The sequence below is a fragment of the Calcarisporiella thermophila genome (assembly GCF_041956535.1).
Source record: "Calcarisporiella thermophila strain CBS 279.70 unplaced genomic scaffold VTP21scaffold_10, whole genome shotgun sequence".
Lineage (NCBI taxonomy): Eukaryota > Fungi > Calcarisporiellomycota > Calcarisporiellomycetes > Calcarisporiellales > Calcarisporiellaceae > Calcarisporiella > Calcarisporiella thermophila.
The window spans coordinates 12,056-28,580 of record NW_027192200.1 but is presented as its reverse complement, the minus strand read 5'-3'; the positions used below and the strand labels follow the sequence as shown (position 1 = coordinate 28,580).

The 16,525-nt window shown below is 40.9% G+C and overlaps 4 protein-coding genes across 4 annotated transcripts in view; 2 read left to right on the top strand and 2 right to left on the bottom strand.

Annotated features, from left to right (window-relative positions):
- The window catches only part of VTP21DRAFT_737 (uncharacterized protein), a gene marked incomplete at both ends in the record, with an annotated part of 4,524 nt that extends 1,243 nt beyond the window's left edge, over positions 1 to 3,281 (bottom strand). The window contains 3 exons of the mRNA XM_069398103.1: positions 50 to 3,016; positions 3,060 to 3,089; positions 3,162 to 3,281. Of these exons, the coding sequence (XP_069251627.1) occupies positions 50 to 3,016; positions 3,060 to 3,089; positions 3,162 to 3,281 (3,117 nt within the window). The remainder of the gene's footprint in view (positions 1 to 49; positions 3,017 to 3,059; positions 3,090 to 3,161) is intronic.
- Positions 3,282 to 4,302: 1,021 nt separating this feature from the next.
- On the top strand, positions 4,303 to 5,850 carry VTP21DRAFT_736 (uncharacterized protein; the record flags this gene model as incomplete). Its single annotated transcript, XM_069398092.1, has 1 exon — positions 4,303 to 5,850. One exon carries the CDS (start codon positions 4,303 to 4,305, stop codon positions 5,848 to 5,850), a length of 1,548 nt encoding a protein of 515 aa, XP_069251626.1.
- Positions 5,851 to 6,255: 405 nt separating this feature from the next.
- Positions 6,256 to 7,918, bottom strand: VTP21DRAFT_735 (uncharacterized protein; the record flags this gene model as incomplete). Its single annotated transcript, XM_069398081.1, has 3 exons — positions 6,256 to 6,897; positions 6,998 to 7,539; positions 7,639 to 7,918. The coding sequence occupies 3 exons, from the start codon at positions 7,916 to 7,918 to the stop codon at positions 6,256 to 6,258; spliced, it is 1,464 nt and encodes a 487-aa protein (XP_069251625.1).
- Positions 7,919 to 15,196: 7,278 nt separating this feature from the next.
- VTP21DRAFT_734 (uncharacterized protein) lies at positions 15,197 to 15,496 on the top strand (the record flags this gene model as incomplete). The annotated part of the gene is made up of 1 exon (XM_069398070.1): positions 15,197 to 15,496. One exon carries the CDS (start codon positions 15,197 to 15,199, stop codon positions 15,494 to 15,496), a length of 300 nt encoding a protein of 99 aa, XP_069251624.1.
- Between the last annotated feature and the right edge of the window lie 1,029 nt (positions 15,497 to 16,525).

The following is a 16,525-nucleotide window of genomic DNA, read 5'->3' as shown; positions in this document are numbered from 1 at the left end:
GGTTGAACTCGATATTTCCTTGGGAAGGCCATTCTTCGGGTGGCTTGACTGCAACTCGATTAGCACCCTCAGGTTCTAATTTGGTGTACTCGTGGATCCGCTCCACGCTAACCATCATGTTTTCCACTTCAGCACTTTGTCGAGTGCACCATTGGAGGACACCCATCAGCTGAATGATATAGGTCAATGCCAAGCCAACCATTGATGAATCGCCCAAGTTAATTGCAGATGAAAGAATGACGCAGAAAGCCAATAGAGCAACAGCCAATTGATCCAGTCGGAATCCTAGCCACCTAGAGGAAAGGATGAAATGCAGCGTGTAGTTGGTGCATCTATCCTGTTTCTCTTCGAAAACTCTAACCATCATCTGTTCAGCGCCAGCCGCACGGATGGTGGACAACCCTTGCAAACTACAACTCAGCTGAGAATACACTGGTCCGCGACTCTGGGCCTCTAGTCTCTTGATCTGCCGGGATGCAGCGAGATAGGTACGACGGTAATATATAAATAACCAGGCCAATGGTACCACGACGATGAATGCGTAATAGTTATTAGAGCAAGCGAAAAATACGTTGGCCGCAATAATGTAAGCGCACTGCACAAAGTCGAAAAAAACCAGGGGCAGCATCTCCTCAACGATGGTCTGATCCTTGGTCAATCTATTTAGAATCGACCCGATTTCATTGTCCCTGAAGAAAGATACAGGAGAGTAGATAACGGCGCTCAGCATCTCCTTGAACAAGTTGGCAGCTGATGACAAGGCAACGTAGAAGAAGAAAGCGGATCGAGCTGAAGATATTAACAAAGTGCATGCGGCCAGAACAGTATAGGCTATGAGATCGGTTGAAGACTTGCCGCCTGTCCACTTGAGAAGCCAAACCTCAGTCATGATAGAGACAATCTGGCCACCGGTTAATAAAATTAGCAACAAGACAGCCCCTAGAGCAGGTGTGCCAGCTCGGAAATAAACCCAGTAAAGACTCCACGGGATGCCACTTCGCTGGGCGTCATCGCCACTGGATTTCTCTTTCTCTGCAGGCTTCTCCTCGACATGGGTCACACGTATCTCCTTCTCTGTCTCTGGTCCTTTCTCCTGTGGCACCACTTGAGTCTCATTTGTCCCACTATCCTTGGCCTTAGATAACCTATAGATCATCTCGGCGGTAGGAGAGAGTTCGGGATAAATATCAGTGTAATGCAGAATACTGACCGTGCCACCTTCGACCAGCGCTATCCGTTCGAACTCATTCGCATATTGGAGCTGATGCGTGACTAAAACCACAGCTTTGTCTTTCAAGAAGCCATGTATACATTCTTGGATGATGTGCCAGGCAACACGCGAATCCACAGCGCTCAGGGGATCATCCAAGAGGTAAATATCCGCGTCGGCATATACGGCTCTGGCCAAGTTAATTCGGGCCTGTTGACCGCCGCTAAGATTTGCCCCACGTTCCTCTACTACTTTATGCTCACGCTCGGGGAAATGGCGTAAATCGTCTTCGAGCGCACAGGCTCTAATGACCCTCTTAAATCGCTCTTCGTCATATTCGAGCCCAAATATGATATTCTCTTGGATTGTGCCGTTGAAGAGCCAAGCCACCTGGGATGAATAGCTGGCTCTCCCATTGAGGTGAACACTACCGGACGGAATATCTATCTGATCCAAAAGGCCGAGGAGAAGGGAGGATTTTGCGGACCCACTTTGGCCAGCCACCAGCAGGTGCTCTCTCTGCCCCAGTGTGAGGGTGACATCCTTCAACACTGGTATTTCAGAGCCAGGCCATGCAAATGCGCAACGATCAACCGAAAGCGAGACTCCTTCCTCGCAGGGTAAATCAGTCTTCACAACACGGTCCATTGCCTTTGGTTTACCCTTAAGCGAATGCAGCAATGTCTCGAGACGACTTAGTGAAACGCTGCATTCCGTGATCATTTCGATAGATTTTGGGAAAAAACTGTACATGGTCATTCTGGTGATGCTAAGATACCCGAGTACGGTGACTACAGTGGTACTGGCTGGAGACTCACCTCTCACCAGGAAATACGCGCCAAACGTAACATATCCGATGATAATTGGTGCGGAGAAGAACAGCGACTCGTTGAAGGCTTTAAGGTTGGCCGATTTGCGCAGATATTTCAACTCTTTTGTGCGATATCCCAAAATGCGCTGAATCATCGGCTGCTCCCAGGTGTACATTTTGACCACGTCCATAAAAGAAATAACCGACTCCAGCAGGCCGACTCGGTCATCACGCTTGGTCACGACCATTTTCCGCTGTCGGCTAAACCGTCTTGCGAAGATTGTATTCAGCGGTATCAGGAGAGCTAGACACCCATATCCTGCCAGAGCGATGATCCCCAAGAAGCGCCAGATGACCCCCAAAATCACGATTGATTCTACTGGGCCTATGATCGCAAATGCGAAGACCGATGACCCATCCTCGAACCTCTGGACATCGTTGGATATAAGATTCAGCACTTGGCCACTATTGATAAATGATTTGTCGGCCAGCATGATCTTGCGGTAAAGAAAGCCTGTAAGCGCAACACGCATTCTTACTCCAGCACGAAGGGCAACGTAAAAATATTGGTGATGGAAGATGGCGTGCAACAATACGGCAAGAATGACGCCAAAAGCATGTCCTACCAATTCTCCCACGGGAACTTTGCCCTTGTTTTGCAATGCCTCCAGGAAATTGTAGAGCTCTGCGATTTCTACGATCTTGAACGCGGAGAGCAATAGCCCAAACAGCAATGCTTTGATTGCATCCACACGCATCACATATGCCAAGGCTCGGAGCAAACTGGGATTCTCGGATTCTTCCCAATGAGCAGTAAGCATAGAGGAAAGTTGATTTGCCGAGTTCCCCTTGTCCAGCGGAAGAAAGTCCTTTAGTGAAAGCGCATGCTGTTTGGCACGTTGAATAAGCGGCCAGACTTGGCTAAAGGTGATGTATGCTAGGGGCGACATGACTCTTGCTTGATTGTCCTCGTCTAATCCAGAATCGAGATGATCCTTGAGAGAGTGTTCGAATAGAGATGAGGCCGGAATTCTTCACCCCGCAAGGATTTCTAGATGAGATTTCAGCCTGAATAATAAAGCAGAAAGGATCGGCCGTTAGAGAGAGCTCAAAGCAAAACGATAGCAAGTAGCCTAATACTTTGTGGCTATAATGGAGTCGAGAGAGACCACGAGCAGCCAAGCATGAATTGATGGAGACTATGACTAAAAAAGGAGATTCGGGGAAAGAGATCAAGGGAAAGGGCTCGATGGCCTCCATATTGGCTTATATAACGGCTGGTATTCGCGGCGATTTCCCAATTTTACCGATGGCGAGCGAAAAAGCTCTGTTAATATTCAGAGTGACACGAAATCGGGCCTCCCGCTGGCAGGATTTTGCAAATCAAGCAGCAGAGAGAGTAGCACCACAGAGGGGAGGGCGAGGGCAGCAAGCAATTTGTGCCAAGGACGACCCGGCCGCTACCAATTAATTAAGCATCAAAACGGCCTTGAAGATCAAAGCAAAAACAGAGTTCTTTTCAGCATCCACAACTTCGCGCTTGCTCCTCCTCCTACAAGGCCGCCTGGGTTTCAATCGTGGTTGAAAATTTAGAAATTGAAAAGCATGTGTAGCCTTGCCAATTCTATTTATGCAAATAGACACTATAGATGCCTTGTGTCAATGAATGCCAAGAGAATAAGGTGCGTACTGCCATTGCGCTGGAAAAGCAGCTTCGGCCTCCATGTTTAAAGCAAGCAAGGACTTGGCTTTATCATCAACTGCGTTATCTTCGGTTCAAAGTCGGACTGAGATCAATTGCTCTCGCAGTCTTCTGAAAGCAAACCCTAGCCTATCCATTTAATAAGGTTTCCTCAAAGCAGCGGCTGCCGGCCATGTGCTAAGGTACAAGATAAGCACAAGCCTACTCAGACATAATAATATAAGGAAAAGACATGCCGATGCCAATTCACTCAGCCCCTTGTGAAGTAGAAAATGTTTTGAATGAGTGGTTATGCTATGGCAGGAGTTACATTTGTGGTCTCATCTCGAATGGCTGAATAGCGGATCCAAGCTATTTGGAGAGAGTAGGAGTGGGAAAGGCGGTTCAACATCCTCGCTCGGTTACAGCACGAGAGTAGCAGAAGCAACCTTACACGAAATAGCGCTCGAAAACGACATTTTGAAACCCCAAAGCCCCGTTGGAAATATCAGGAAGACGCGCTCTCTCTATAAATATCAGCACTGAAGTCCATGTTTATTTTGTCCAAATATCGGTATTGACTGTTGTTCCTATTCTACCATGGCCAATTCCAACCTACTACTCGCTATTACGCGAATCGATCCGCGTAATTTCCCCGAGTTGAAGTTCAACACGAAAACAACCATGGTGTCCGTCGCATTGGCCGTCTTCGTAGGGGTTCCTTCGGTGAAGTGGGTATATCAACTCTGGAGAGCCACTGCACAATTCCCCGGTCCCAAGGGCAAACTACTGTCGGGCAACCTAGAGGAGCTTATCTCGGATGATGCCCATAAACACTGGGTTGCCTGGAATCGTAAATACGGCCAGATCTTTCAGGTTTGGTCTTGGTTCCAACGGATCGTGTTTGTGGGGGACCCGGAGGTGGTGGCCGAAATTGCTAATAAGAACTATGCGAAAGATCCTCTTGTCTACAAGGGATTCCAACATCTCTCCGGCAATGGGCTATTTTCGCAAATGAATCAGTTCTTATGGAAGCAACAGAGAAAGAGCCTTTCTCCTGCCTTCGCACCAAAGATGATTCGCGAACAACACCCAGCCATGCAGCACTATGCTCAAATCCTCCTGGAAAAGTTGGACAGAGCTGCCGAAGAGGATTCCGTGGTGGATATGAGCGTCGAGATGATCCTGCTGACGGTGGATATTCTGGGGGAGCTAGCCTTTGGCTGTCGATTCGATGCTCTCAAACAGAGCGAAGACTGTGAGATTATGCAACTATTACGCTCCATTCTTCCGGAATTGATCAAGTGTGCCATGTTTCCCTTGCGAGGACATATTCCAATTTTGTCTGTGACGCGGAAAATGCACCAGGATATTGCAACGCTTAGAGCCTTAGGAGAGAGATCGGTGCGAGATGCCCGTGAACGCTTGGAAAAGGGGGGTCGAGTCGGAAACTATATTTTCGAGATCCTAGCGACTGCGAAAAAGCAGGATGGCTCCTATATGTTCAGCCATGGAGAACTCGTCGACAACTATGTTACGTTCCTGGTAGCAGGAGGTGATCCTACTGCACATACAATGTCGTTCTGTCTCAACGAGCTTTGCCAACCAACAAATAGGCCCATCTTGGAGAAAATACGTCAGGAGCTTGATATGGTGATTCCGAATCCATCTGTCTTAATGCCAGAGAACGATTTAGGAAAGCTGAGCTATCTTACAATGGTCATCAAAGAAACCCTTCGGATGCATGGCCCTGGATTCGGTACAATTCGCAAGCTCGCCCAGGATACCAATGTGAAGGGGACTATTATTCCAAAAAATACTTCACTCTACCTCTGGAACTATCCTGTGCATCGTGACCCGCGTTTGTGGGACGAGCCTGATGTATTTGATCCGGAACGTTTTGATAGCAGCAACCACAAGCCCATCGTCCCAGGATCCTATTTTCCCTTTAGCTATGGCCCTCGCAATTGCATGGGACAAGGTCTTGCAATGGCTGAGATGAAGTTTGTATTAGCCACATTACTTCGTCGATACGAGTTTTCACTGGCGCCTGGTTTTACGATGGAGTATCGGACGGCCTTCACTCTGTGCCCTGGGAATGGTCTTATGATGAAAGTTCGCCTTCGCGATAGCAAATCGGATGCGTAGCACCGAGATTAAAAATTAATAGCAATCACAGATTCATTTTGTCAGCATTGTCAATATTTTAAGAAGAAACACTCAAATAAACTGGACATATAATTGTATGCAACGATTTCAATTTGGCATTTGGCCACGGAACTTGGCCACTTGGATATCGGACCCTGGAAGAAGCAAAAAGCAATTTCAAACTAAATTTCTTGGCCAGAAATGGGGAAAGCCTTTTATGGTCGAATCTGTCATTAAGCCAAACTGTCCTCCTTAACTCATTCCCAATAGACTACTGGCTCATTTTTTAAGTTGAGATACTTTTATATAGAATTTCCTTACATTAGAGGTACAATAATAATGGATCAAAAGCTTTACAATTCGATCTGGAGGAATAGTCATGGGATGAAAACAAGTGAAGGGATGCTATAGAGTATACATGTAATCCGGGTGCCTATCCCCCGCCAAATCCGAGTCGCCAAACCGTGCCAAAGCCTTCTGCTTCTCCTCCTCCGACATGGAACGTTTACGACGATTTTCTCTGGCTAAAGCAAACTTCACCAAGATAACAACCACGGTCTGTATGCTGACAAGGACTACGGATATCAGGTTGCCGTTGAAGTAATTTGGAGGGTCATAGTATATTTGACCACCAATGGCCCCTCCGATAGTCCCCACAGACACGATGGCAGCGGCCGCGACGGCTCGACGAGACAATCCAGCAAAGTTATTATTGAACCAGGACACTTTCGGGGGAACATTGGCATAGGTCCCTGCAGTGACTAAGATGGCACCAAACAGACGCAACCCGACCAGCCCATGATCAGAAAACATCAAGATAAAGAATCCGGTAAGTATAAAAGCATTGGTAAGGAGCATATGATATCCTCGTTCGAGCAGCCGGTCTGACGACCAGCTAATTATAAGGGTAAAAATAAAGCCGGCTATATAGGGTGGCACAGTCAGTAGTTGCGCCTTCGTGCTAGTAAATTGTCCTAGATCTCGGATGATGGATGGCAGAAAGAGAGTGACACCCTGAAGTGCCGATGTGCCTGTTATGTACATAAGCTATATGGTGAAACAAATGCCAGCCATTGAAGCATAGATATTCTCATCAGAGCGCGTTTTTTTTTAAAGATTATTTAAAAACCATTGGTACTGTAATTACCATATAGGCGTATACCTTCCAGTCCGTAAATACGGACCAAAAATGCGCCCAAGTCCAAGAATGATCATGAGCAACACCGGCATCCTCGCGCATTCGTCGCACCGCATATTCTCTTTCCTCTACACTCAGGAACTTAGCAGACTCGGGCGAATCGGGCAGGTAAAATAAACACCAAAAGGCCGCCAGAATTGTAGGGACGCCCTCTAATACAAATAACCACTGCCACGGGCGGAGTGTATGTTGTATTTGAGTAATCGCACCCGCCAGCAAACCTCCAAATGCGCCTGCCATTGAGCCAAACGACCAGAAGAGGCCGACTCGTCGTGCCATTTCCTTTCGAGGGTAGAAAAGAGATAGGTAGTAGATAACACCGGGGAAGAATCCGGCCTCAGCAAATCCTAACAAGATTCTTGTCGTGGCGAGGCCAGCGAAATTCTGGACGGCGGCCATACAAGCCCCAATAGTACCCCACGCAATCATGATAATAGCCAGCCAAACGCTAGGTTTCCATCGTCTCATCACAATATTGCTAGGTATCTCTCCTGTATAAGCGAGTTGTTAAATTAGTAAAAAACAAACAACCAAATTAAAGAAGATAGGATATAGATATTGGTTTGAAGTCAGTCAGTTAACACACCAACCTAGAACATAGCCCACGTAGAAGATGCTCAAGCATGTCTGGTATTGAATTGAGCTCATTCCAAGGTCCTCATCTAATCCTACAATTTTAGCATTCCCAATGTTGCCACGATCTAGGTAACTCAGAAGATACATAAAGCATAACGAAGGAAATATCCGTAGGTCGAGTTTCCTGACAAGTCGCGTGCATACGACTGAATCTTGAGTATCAGATGACAAAGACGACTCTGCTACTTTTTCGACGTCTTTTTCTGCCTCCTCACTTTTATGTATTGTGGTCATCTGTGGGAATTTAGAATCGAGGCAACGATCTGGCGGGAGACTTGGGACAGGAGGCGGATAAATAGGAAACGGGGACAAAATGACAGATGAGTCAAGGGAGAGTTGGGTGCATCTCACTAGTATTTAAATGAAAATAAGTTTTGTGCGCGACAGAAACGGAGATAAGATTCCAACGTAAAAATAGCCTTCCTCCAGGTTGGAACCTAGTTCTTAGCCTTTTTTTGTCTTTAGTTTCAAGGAAATACCAGGGTAAAACTCTGCTTAGATTCTGTACTTCCCATAGGTTCAAAGTTTCACAATACAAAGGGTATAAGTATCTTGGCTGCACTGTACAACCCCTTAGTATATTTCATGTAGAGACCGGGGGGGGGTTATTTAGTCGAAGTATCCTCAGGCTTGAGTGCTTGTATCAAGGCATTGTTATATTAAATCTAGTAAGAAGGGAGTTGCGATTTCTCCTAAATCAACATGAAGCTTAATGAACAAATGACAATTCATCGTGTCTCGCATACGCCCGTCATCCCAATTTTAGCGCGATAGTAAGCGACCTACAGAAAGACTCCGCCTAATGAAGTGTTGATCTAAAGCCTTCAATTAGCATGGGGTAAAAAAGCATCATGTGAGCCCAATCCTCCTTCTTCGACTTCTGGCCCTTCATCTGTACCTTACAGCCCCATTTCAAGAAGTTGCTCTAAAAGGCGAGCATAGTATATTCGCTCCGCACTAGAGCTAGACTATCGTGAAGTAATGGACTTCGGTGGGTTGGCAGTATAGTGCATGCAGTAATATTGATTAATGCCTCTACATCTTGGCGAATGTTTCATGTATTGAATTTGCCAAGGAATCGGTGTAACTACGCGTGACTTTGAAGTAGTAAAGGAGATAAAATTGAGGACCGATAGTTTTAGCATTAATGTTTTGCCGGCCAAATAAAACCATTGTGTGGCCCAAATGGTTAGACGGAAACTTAACTTTGAATCAGTTGTAGGAGTTCCCCTTTTTCACAATCACTTAAAGAAGAAGCTTTCTTGGTCGTGGGTATTCAACTTATCATATTCGGTAGTTATTATTATGATAATCACCAACTATAGTAATTCATCCCCAGCTTATTTTAATGGCTCATGCTTATCTCGCTCTTTGCGATTTACCTATGCCACACTTTAAAATTATATGTGATAACTTAATATAGATCCAATATAATAGGCTTTTCATAAAAAAAACCGAGATTTTCATTTCTTCCTAAATTCTTCGATAGATATATATTGGCTAGTATTATCTAAAAAAAATGTCTATCTGCCATAGAACTTCAAGATTACTGCAATCCCGAAATAAATACGGACGTTCTCACGAATTCCTCTAGTCATTCAAAATAAGCGCAATCGTGTTTCCTTCAAAATTTTACATCGGGATCACAATGGCCTAAGCAAAATGCATTTATTGTCAATCCATTGAGCGCATTATTTTTTGTCTAATTTTCATTATATTTATCCCCCTCTTTTCAACCTAAGTTTTACCCACTGTTTCTCTGAAGAGACTAAAGGAATTGCAGAGAAAAATAACTTATACTAATAGTTATATGAAAAGACCTGCCTTTTACTTTTTTTGAGTTTCCAGCTACCACAAAATTATTGTTTACATCTAATGGCTTAATTAGTGTAAAAACGTGAGCCATGCATTCCCATATAAATTTAGCTTAGAATGGACAAAGAGAATAGGCTTAGCCAGGTAAAATAGGAATTAATTTAACAGAATTCTAGACAATTTTGTGGTTGTGTATCGTGCTACTTTATATTCTTTCATAAAAGGAGTAAATTATAATAGAGCAAAAGAGAAGAGTATAAGTGGTTAGCTAATTCAATGTATATAATTGACGTTTATATCTACAGCTCTGATATTTATTTATAAAATAAAGATATTACTAAATTACAGCTAATGGTGGCTAAACCATCACCCATCAGCTTGTTCACTCGAGAAAGAAATTTGAAGTAGTGCTTGAACTAAGCCTCCCTCTATTAATAAGGTCCATTGTAGCTTCCTTCAATGCATTTTGGGTTATTTTTTATGTATCCAGAGAGTGATCTAAAGCAGTCCCATCCAGCAATTTTAGATACGGATCTTTCACAAGTGCACTTCATCGCTCCCGTGGCACCCTTGCAGCATTGGTTTCTGAATTTGCTACAGTTAACCGCGCACGTAACCGTTCCTGCGGCGCACTGATGCGTCGCACACTCATCAACACCTAACCCGCATTTGATGACTATGCAAACGGCGCAAGTTGGGCTGTAGCTTTGGCATTGAGAATTGCAACCAGCGCACGGGGACTGAGCAATCGTGCAACTAATCAGGCATAATATCGTCAAAAATGCAAGCACCAAATATTTCATTGCACCTTGTCGTTGACCTAATCGACTGAAAATGTTTACTGTGTAAAATGGAATGGCGGGGGAGGTAAAAATTTTTGTAAGCAAGGGGATTTTATAGCATGAACGGATACACGGAAAAGTTTAGTGGGGTAGGATTTATTCTGGAATCTGAATTTTTATTATATTGGAGTTTTAATCTATGTATATTTTTATAACCATCCAAAAATTTTAGTTCTAATTTTGGCTTGAAAGTGAACCTTACAAAGCACACTACAGAACTTCCACAATAGAAAGCGTCATTTTCCATTATAGTAAATAAAATGGTAATATTCAACTATTTGAATATTTTTGTGAAAATCCAAGTTCGAATTAATTGTTGAGCGATGTTTCGCTCAACAATTTTTGATCATTGTGATACATAATCTAGCATTTTTCTCACTATACTAATGCTTTGAACATATTGAGAGCCAAGCGGATTTATAAGAATATCTTCATCGAATTTACATGGGGTCCATATATAATTCTGGTTAGAAAGCTTATGAGCTAAAATTGGCCAGAAAATCAGCTGCTCTAAAGCTTAGCCGCTTTTCAATCTTGATGAAGTTGCCTTTTACAAGTAATATGTTGCTAAGCCTAGTATAAACCACCACTCGAATGATATGGGAAAAGGTTTCGGAAATTTATACTTCAAGGGTACTGCTATAATAATGACAAATATGAACATTTCAATAGAATAGTTGATGACAGAATTTCTTTTCTTCTAAATTTAAAATATGTTATTATTATTCATTTTCGAAATCAATGTGTTCTGTATGCAACTGGAAGAAGGAATTCATTACCGTCTTGGGAAATGAAGGTAGAGCTAAAATTGTCAAAAAGAAGAACCGCTTGTTAAAGGATGAGTTAAATACTTATTTCTCTTATAACGATCGTCTTGTATTCCTAATGGTATCATTCTTTTCTAGTAGGATTTTGCTTATGAATTGATAATTTGCTTTATTATCCCTATTACATTAAGTAACCGAGAATCGGTTAAAATACCTCCCAATAGTCTCATGATGCCTTCAATTAATAAAATATAAATCATGCTTCCTAATAGGCTAACATTACCATTTAATATTGTATATTTTGTACAAACGAACAATACCGGTCTTCATACCATATTCGTTTGGGAGCCTTGTAGTTGTAGTGTTCCAAGGGTAGAGCGCGAAAATTTGGTAGGTCATTTTTGTTCTATTAAATAGCGGTGTCTTCATACTCTTGTATAATCTAAAAGCATCAATGAAAATTAGGTCACCCTTACAAGTTACCATACAATAATAATTGTATATTGCAAAGGTGTTTACGCCGACGAATCGCAAGAGCTTTGGAAAGAGTTAACTGAGAAAGATATATATGTGAATATCATTCGCCAGATACTTTATCACAATTGCTAGAATATTAAAGTTCAAATATTATAGAAATTAGACCAGGTGTAATAGAACTGTAACTGAACCATAAAACTTCCGATGTGCTCACGATAGCCCTAGTTATCACTCGGGGTTTTTTTAATTAATAATTTTATGTATAAAAACTGGTTGTAAAACATTATAATTTTACTTACAAATTATCGCAAGCTTTGATCTTGTAATTAATAATTATTACCTTACGAGCCAATACTCGCGTTTATTTCACTATCAAAGATTGAAGTCGTTTTGGCTTTTCAGATAAGCGCCATATCCGTATCTTTAGTAATATTAGGCGAGGGTGTTGCTGAAAGAGGCGTAACGATTCATTACAAGCGTGCCAGATATGGCCGCCGGCAAAACACGGAAAGTAGTGTTATTATGATATGAAGGAGTAAACTCCTCGTGGCATAGGATTCTTATGCCGAATCTTAGAAGGTCGCAGCAATGAACTTTATTCACGAATTCTCGACGATGAATTGATGGCAACGCTCCAGTACTATAATCTTAGCAAGCAAGGGATAGCATTTCAACATGATAACGACTCAAGCATGAAGAAAAACTCATTGAACGGTAGTACCAAAGTAACCAGATTGAAGTTTTAGACTCGCCTCTACTGTAATAAGCACAAGTAGGGTTCGACATATACTAATGTTTATTACACTTAAATAAGTTCGTAAAAAGACGTAAAGTCAATTCGTAAAAAATTCGGTTAAAGATTCGGTGAAGACGTAATTAAGTTCTACAAGTGGTTTTATACGTAAAGTTAAAATATCCGAGATCGATTGTCGATAAATTAAACATATATTAGTTATTGTACTTGTTACATCTACAATCCACAGAACTTGAACCTATAGATGGCAATTGATGTGTGCCTATTTTATTATAAATTTTGGCCTTTTGTTATATTTTATCTGTAAAAAAGTGAATATGTATTGGGAAAATTTCTTAGTGATTTTTTTTATAGTTTCTTTGCTGATGTTTAATGCATTTTGTGTTTGATTTCGAAATCAATCATTGTAACCGCCACATTAACTTATCTCTCTTAGTTGGATATCTTTTTTCCTTTTTCCTTTTTTCTTTTATCTTGGAATACTTCATGAAGTTTACTTAACCTCATTGAAACTTGATCTCGAAATCTGTACCTTGAATCAATTTACTACTATCTTGATCGTAAGGCAGATGCAGATTAGATAATGAATATCGGAGTTTTGTAATGTTAATGTGTCTTCGTTTTTACTAACTTCATACGCTCGGTGTATAAACTTACGATTGGGTAATTCTAAAAATACCGTTGATACCATGTATTTCTAAAATGATATTCCCACACATTCATGTAGAGCAGCTAATAATTTATTCATTCACGATGCAAATACGCCCATTTATCTCAACAGTTTTGTACAAACAGTATCTCTTGTTCTTATTTGAATAATCTCGTTTAACAAAGAGTACCATTACATGATTAGTCCCACAAAATCGTAGAAAATGTAAAAAATCAAAAATAAGCATATTCGACTGTTAAGCGTTATCACTGTATTTCATCGGTTTATTGTTAGCACATGGTTACTGAAGAAGCCGTTGTACATTACAAAATGCAATCCAAACTAGGTTTTGAACGAATTACAGTTTTCAAGATAATACTGTGTCCAGAAATCGTTTCTTGGTACGACTTTGTCTAGACCGGTAAGCATAGTAGTGATTCTTTCGTAATCTTCTCTCGATTCGCACAAACTTACATATTCCCATTCTAATTCTTTGATATTTGGGTCTTGAATGATTTCAAAGAAGAAATTGTCATTGACTTACTTGACGCATACGCTGATATTATCTACTGCTTTATCCACATCAAACGATAAATCAAAAAGCTTTTTATTGAGTTGAAGATCATCACTATCAGATTATGAATGCTGAGTTATTCTGAACTGCATGGAGTCACTAACAATGATTTGAAAAATAATCGTAGTGATGATTGTATTGACATGCGAGAATTGAAGGCAAATAAAATTAAGTTTATCAAAATAATCGCCAACCTTGTGTTTATTGGTGCAGTTAAGCATCGCAATGTCAGCTAGCGTCGTTTCACTTGTCTGAAGTAATGAAATATCCAGTCGTGGTAGATAAGCGCGCATTCCCACTTAATCCTGCTACTGATATTGAACCCAGCAATATTCTGGTGCTGCTGCTTGTGAGAGTTTGCTGCAAGCTTTGTTTAGGTTAGGCTAATCTAACCTTAGAGTTTATTCCAGGAATATTTATGAAATATCCAAAATATATTCGAATAGCTTCACCTCCAATTACCTGTTCGAAATCTCTCTCTGCAAAAGAATTATATTCCCGTTCGCTATATTTTTTTCAGTTTATCAACCATGAGGCCTTTTATTTTAGCCTTGGCATAAATATCTCAGTGGCCAAACGTGCTAACCAGGTGTCACTAGTTACTAAAGTAAGCTTGTCATAACAGGCATCAAAAATATATTCATTTTTTATTCGTGAAAATTTGTTCGAGCAAACCTATCGCATAAAAATATCAGTCAATAATTTTTGAAGCTGGGTTCAAATTGCTATAAAATTGAGCATCTTATGGGGGTTTATCATAATGATTTGCAAGATTGTTAATTAAAGTTTGTATGTCTTCTCTGACACTAATGATATGCCAAGTTTATAAGGATGAGTATAAATATCTGTGCTACCTAAGTGAAATGGGTGGCCAGCCTAGTGTTACAAAAATAATGGCATTGCATTAGAAAATGTACAAATGACAGTCACGGCTGAGGCCCACATGTCCCCTGTGTGTTACAGGTCCTACCAATACTGAATTAAGGTAGAGAAACAATACAAAAGAAGCGAAGGAACGTGGTCAATAAAAAAGACAAAAGGGGAAATACCCCAGTTACATAAGAATTTCATGAACCCATTTTACATGCCAAGATTATTAGTGTAACTCTTATTCTTAACTTATTACGAGTAACTCTTTGAAAAGAACAAAGAACTAGGAGAAGGGAGAGCTTTAGTTTAAGATTCTCAATTGTTAGTTAGTTATAAATTGCTAATTAAACACCACTTAACTCTCATAATTTTTCAAATATATCGCTGATCCTCTACACTTTCGATAGCAAAATTTCTAGTGTAACACAAATTTAACAAAAGGTGTTAACGTTTTCTTTCAAAAAAGAAAGCGGTACGAAGAAGACTTGGTAACTGTGACAGAAACGGTCTAAGAGGCTTATTGGTGTGCACAAATCTTTGCTGATGTTACAGTAGCTCTTCACAAGGCCACGATGCATACATGAAGCGCCACTATTTGATTAAATTATGTAATTGACAAAAAGAAAACTCTCACACTTTTTAATATAAATATCCTAGTTGTTTGGAGAGTTGTCCCTAAAAATCTCCTCCCAACTTTTAATTACTTGTTGTCACTCTATTTTTTCAACTTGTCTTTAAAGCGGAAGAATCCTTAAGTGTATAACATGAGAATCACCACCATCATCCTGGCTTCCTTGTTGATGTGCTGCGTAAACACTGCAGTAGATGCGAAGAAATGGGCCTGTCGTTTCAAGGAATGGGACGGCAAAGAAAGCGAGTGTTTTTATACTTGCCGAGGAGTCTGTGGCCTCAGTGCACACAAGCAGCGGAATGACTTCTTAGGCGCACTCAATGCTCACGGATACTCGTGTCGTGCCGAGGGTCGCACCGAAGTGTCTTGTTATGGAGGCAAAAATTCTGGCTTCGGGCGTTGTCAAGACCACGAGTGGTACTGCGATGATTAAGCAAATTAATGTTAGTGCAATGAGAAAAGAGGAACAGTCCATGCTAGTTTGGCTGAGCATTCTCATTCAGTCAAGTATACACGAGCCAATGTTCACTTAGCAAGATAAATAAAAGTTGTAGAAAAAAGAAGATAAAATCGGTATAAATATAGAGTAGTGAAGTGATAAGGAGGGTCTTTAAAATCAATTGGTATCCTAGGAAGCCACATCAAAATTGGCTGAAAAAGATTCATGGGGAAAAATATATTGTAGGTGGGCATAGATTTCCAAATACAACAGTTTATAACAAGGATTGATCAGGTTAATTTTAACTAAGTTAAATCAGTATCGTCCTTCAGATCAGTGTATATGAAATTTAGTCTAATGTTTTGCTTCCCTATATAGTAATTTTATTTTATATTTTACAGTATGTTCAATCAAAGATTTCTCAATAAAAATAATAAATGCAGGTGCTCCAAAATTTTCTCGTTCTTCTAATTTTTCTTATAATAGAGTAGAGATTAGGCTTATTTTAAATTACTGTAGGTCGATTTTAGGGCTATTAATCCTCTTGCTCAGTATTTTCCACTGTATTTATACAGAAGGGGATCAACACTTTTGTACATGCTTGTCCACTGGGCTTGGCAAGACTCAATCTCAGTCTGTTGCTTTGTCATGGTAATGACTCGAAAACATTAAATTATAAATCCCTCCAGCTCAGCAATATCCTTCTATGAGAAATACAATAATATATACCGAGTATTGCTCCAGGTTAACCCTCCAGTTAAATGGCCAGATTCTCACCTACCTCCAGGACACCCATGTCGTCAAATTTAAATTTTATCATCAGAGATGTAGTAAACCCATTACATACCCCTACAAAAAACCCGTCTGGTGAAAACTGCTAGAAAACGAATAGGAGCATGTAGAAAAGGTGGAGGAGGTTCGCGATTCCCTATAATTTTTCAACAATTTCACTATAATTTGTAGACTCTTCTCCCATTATTAATATCTTGAAAAATAGGTGAAAAGTTTGTAAAAATTTAGGGA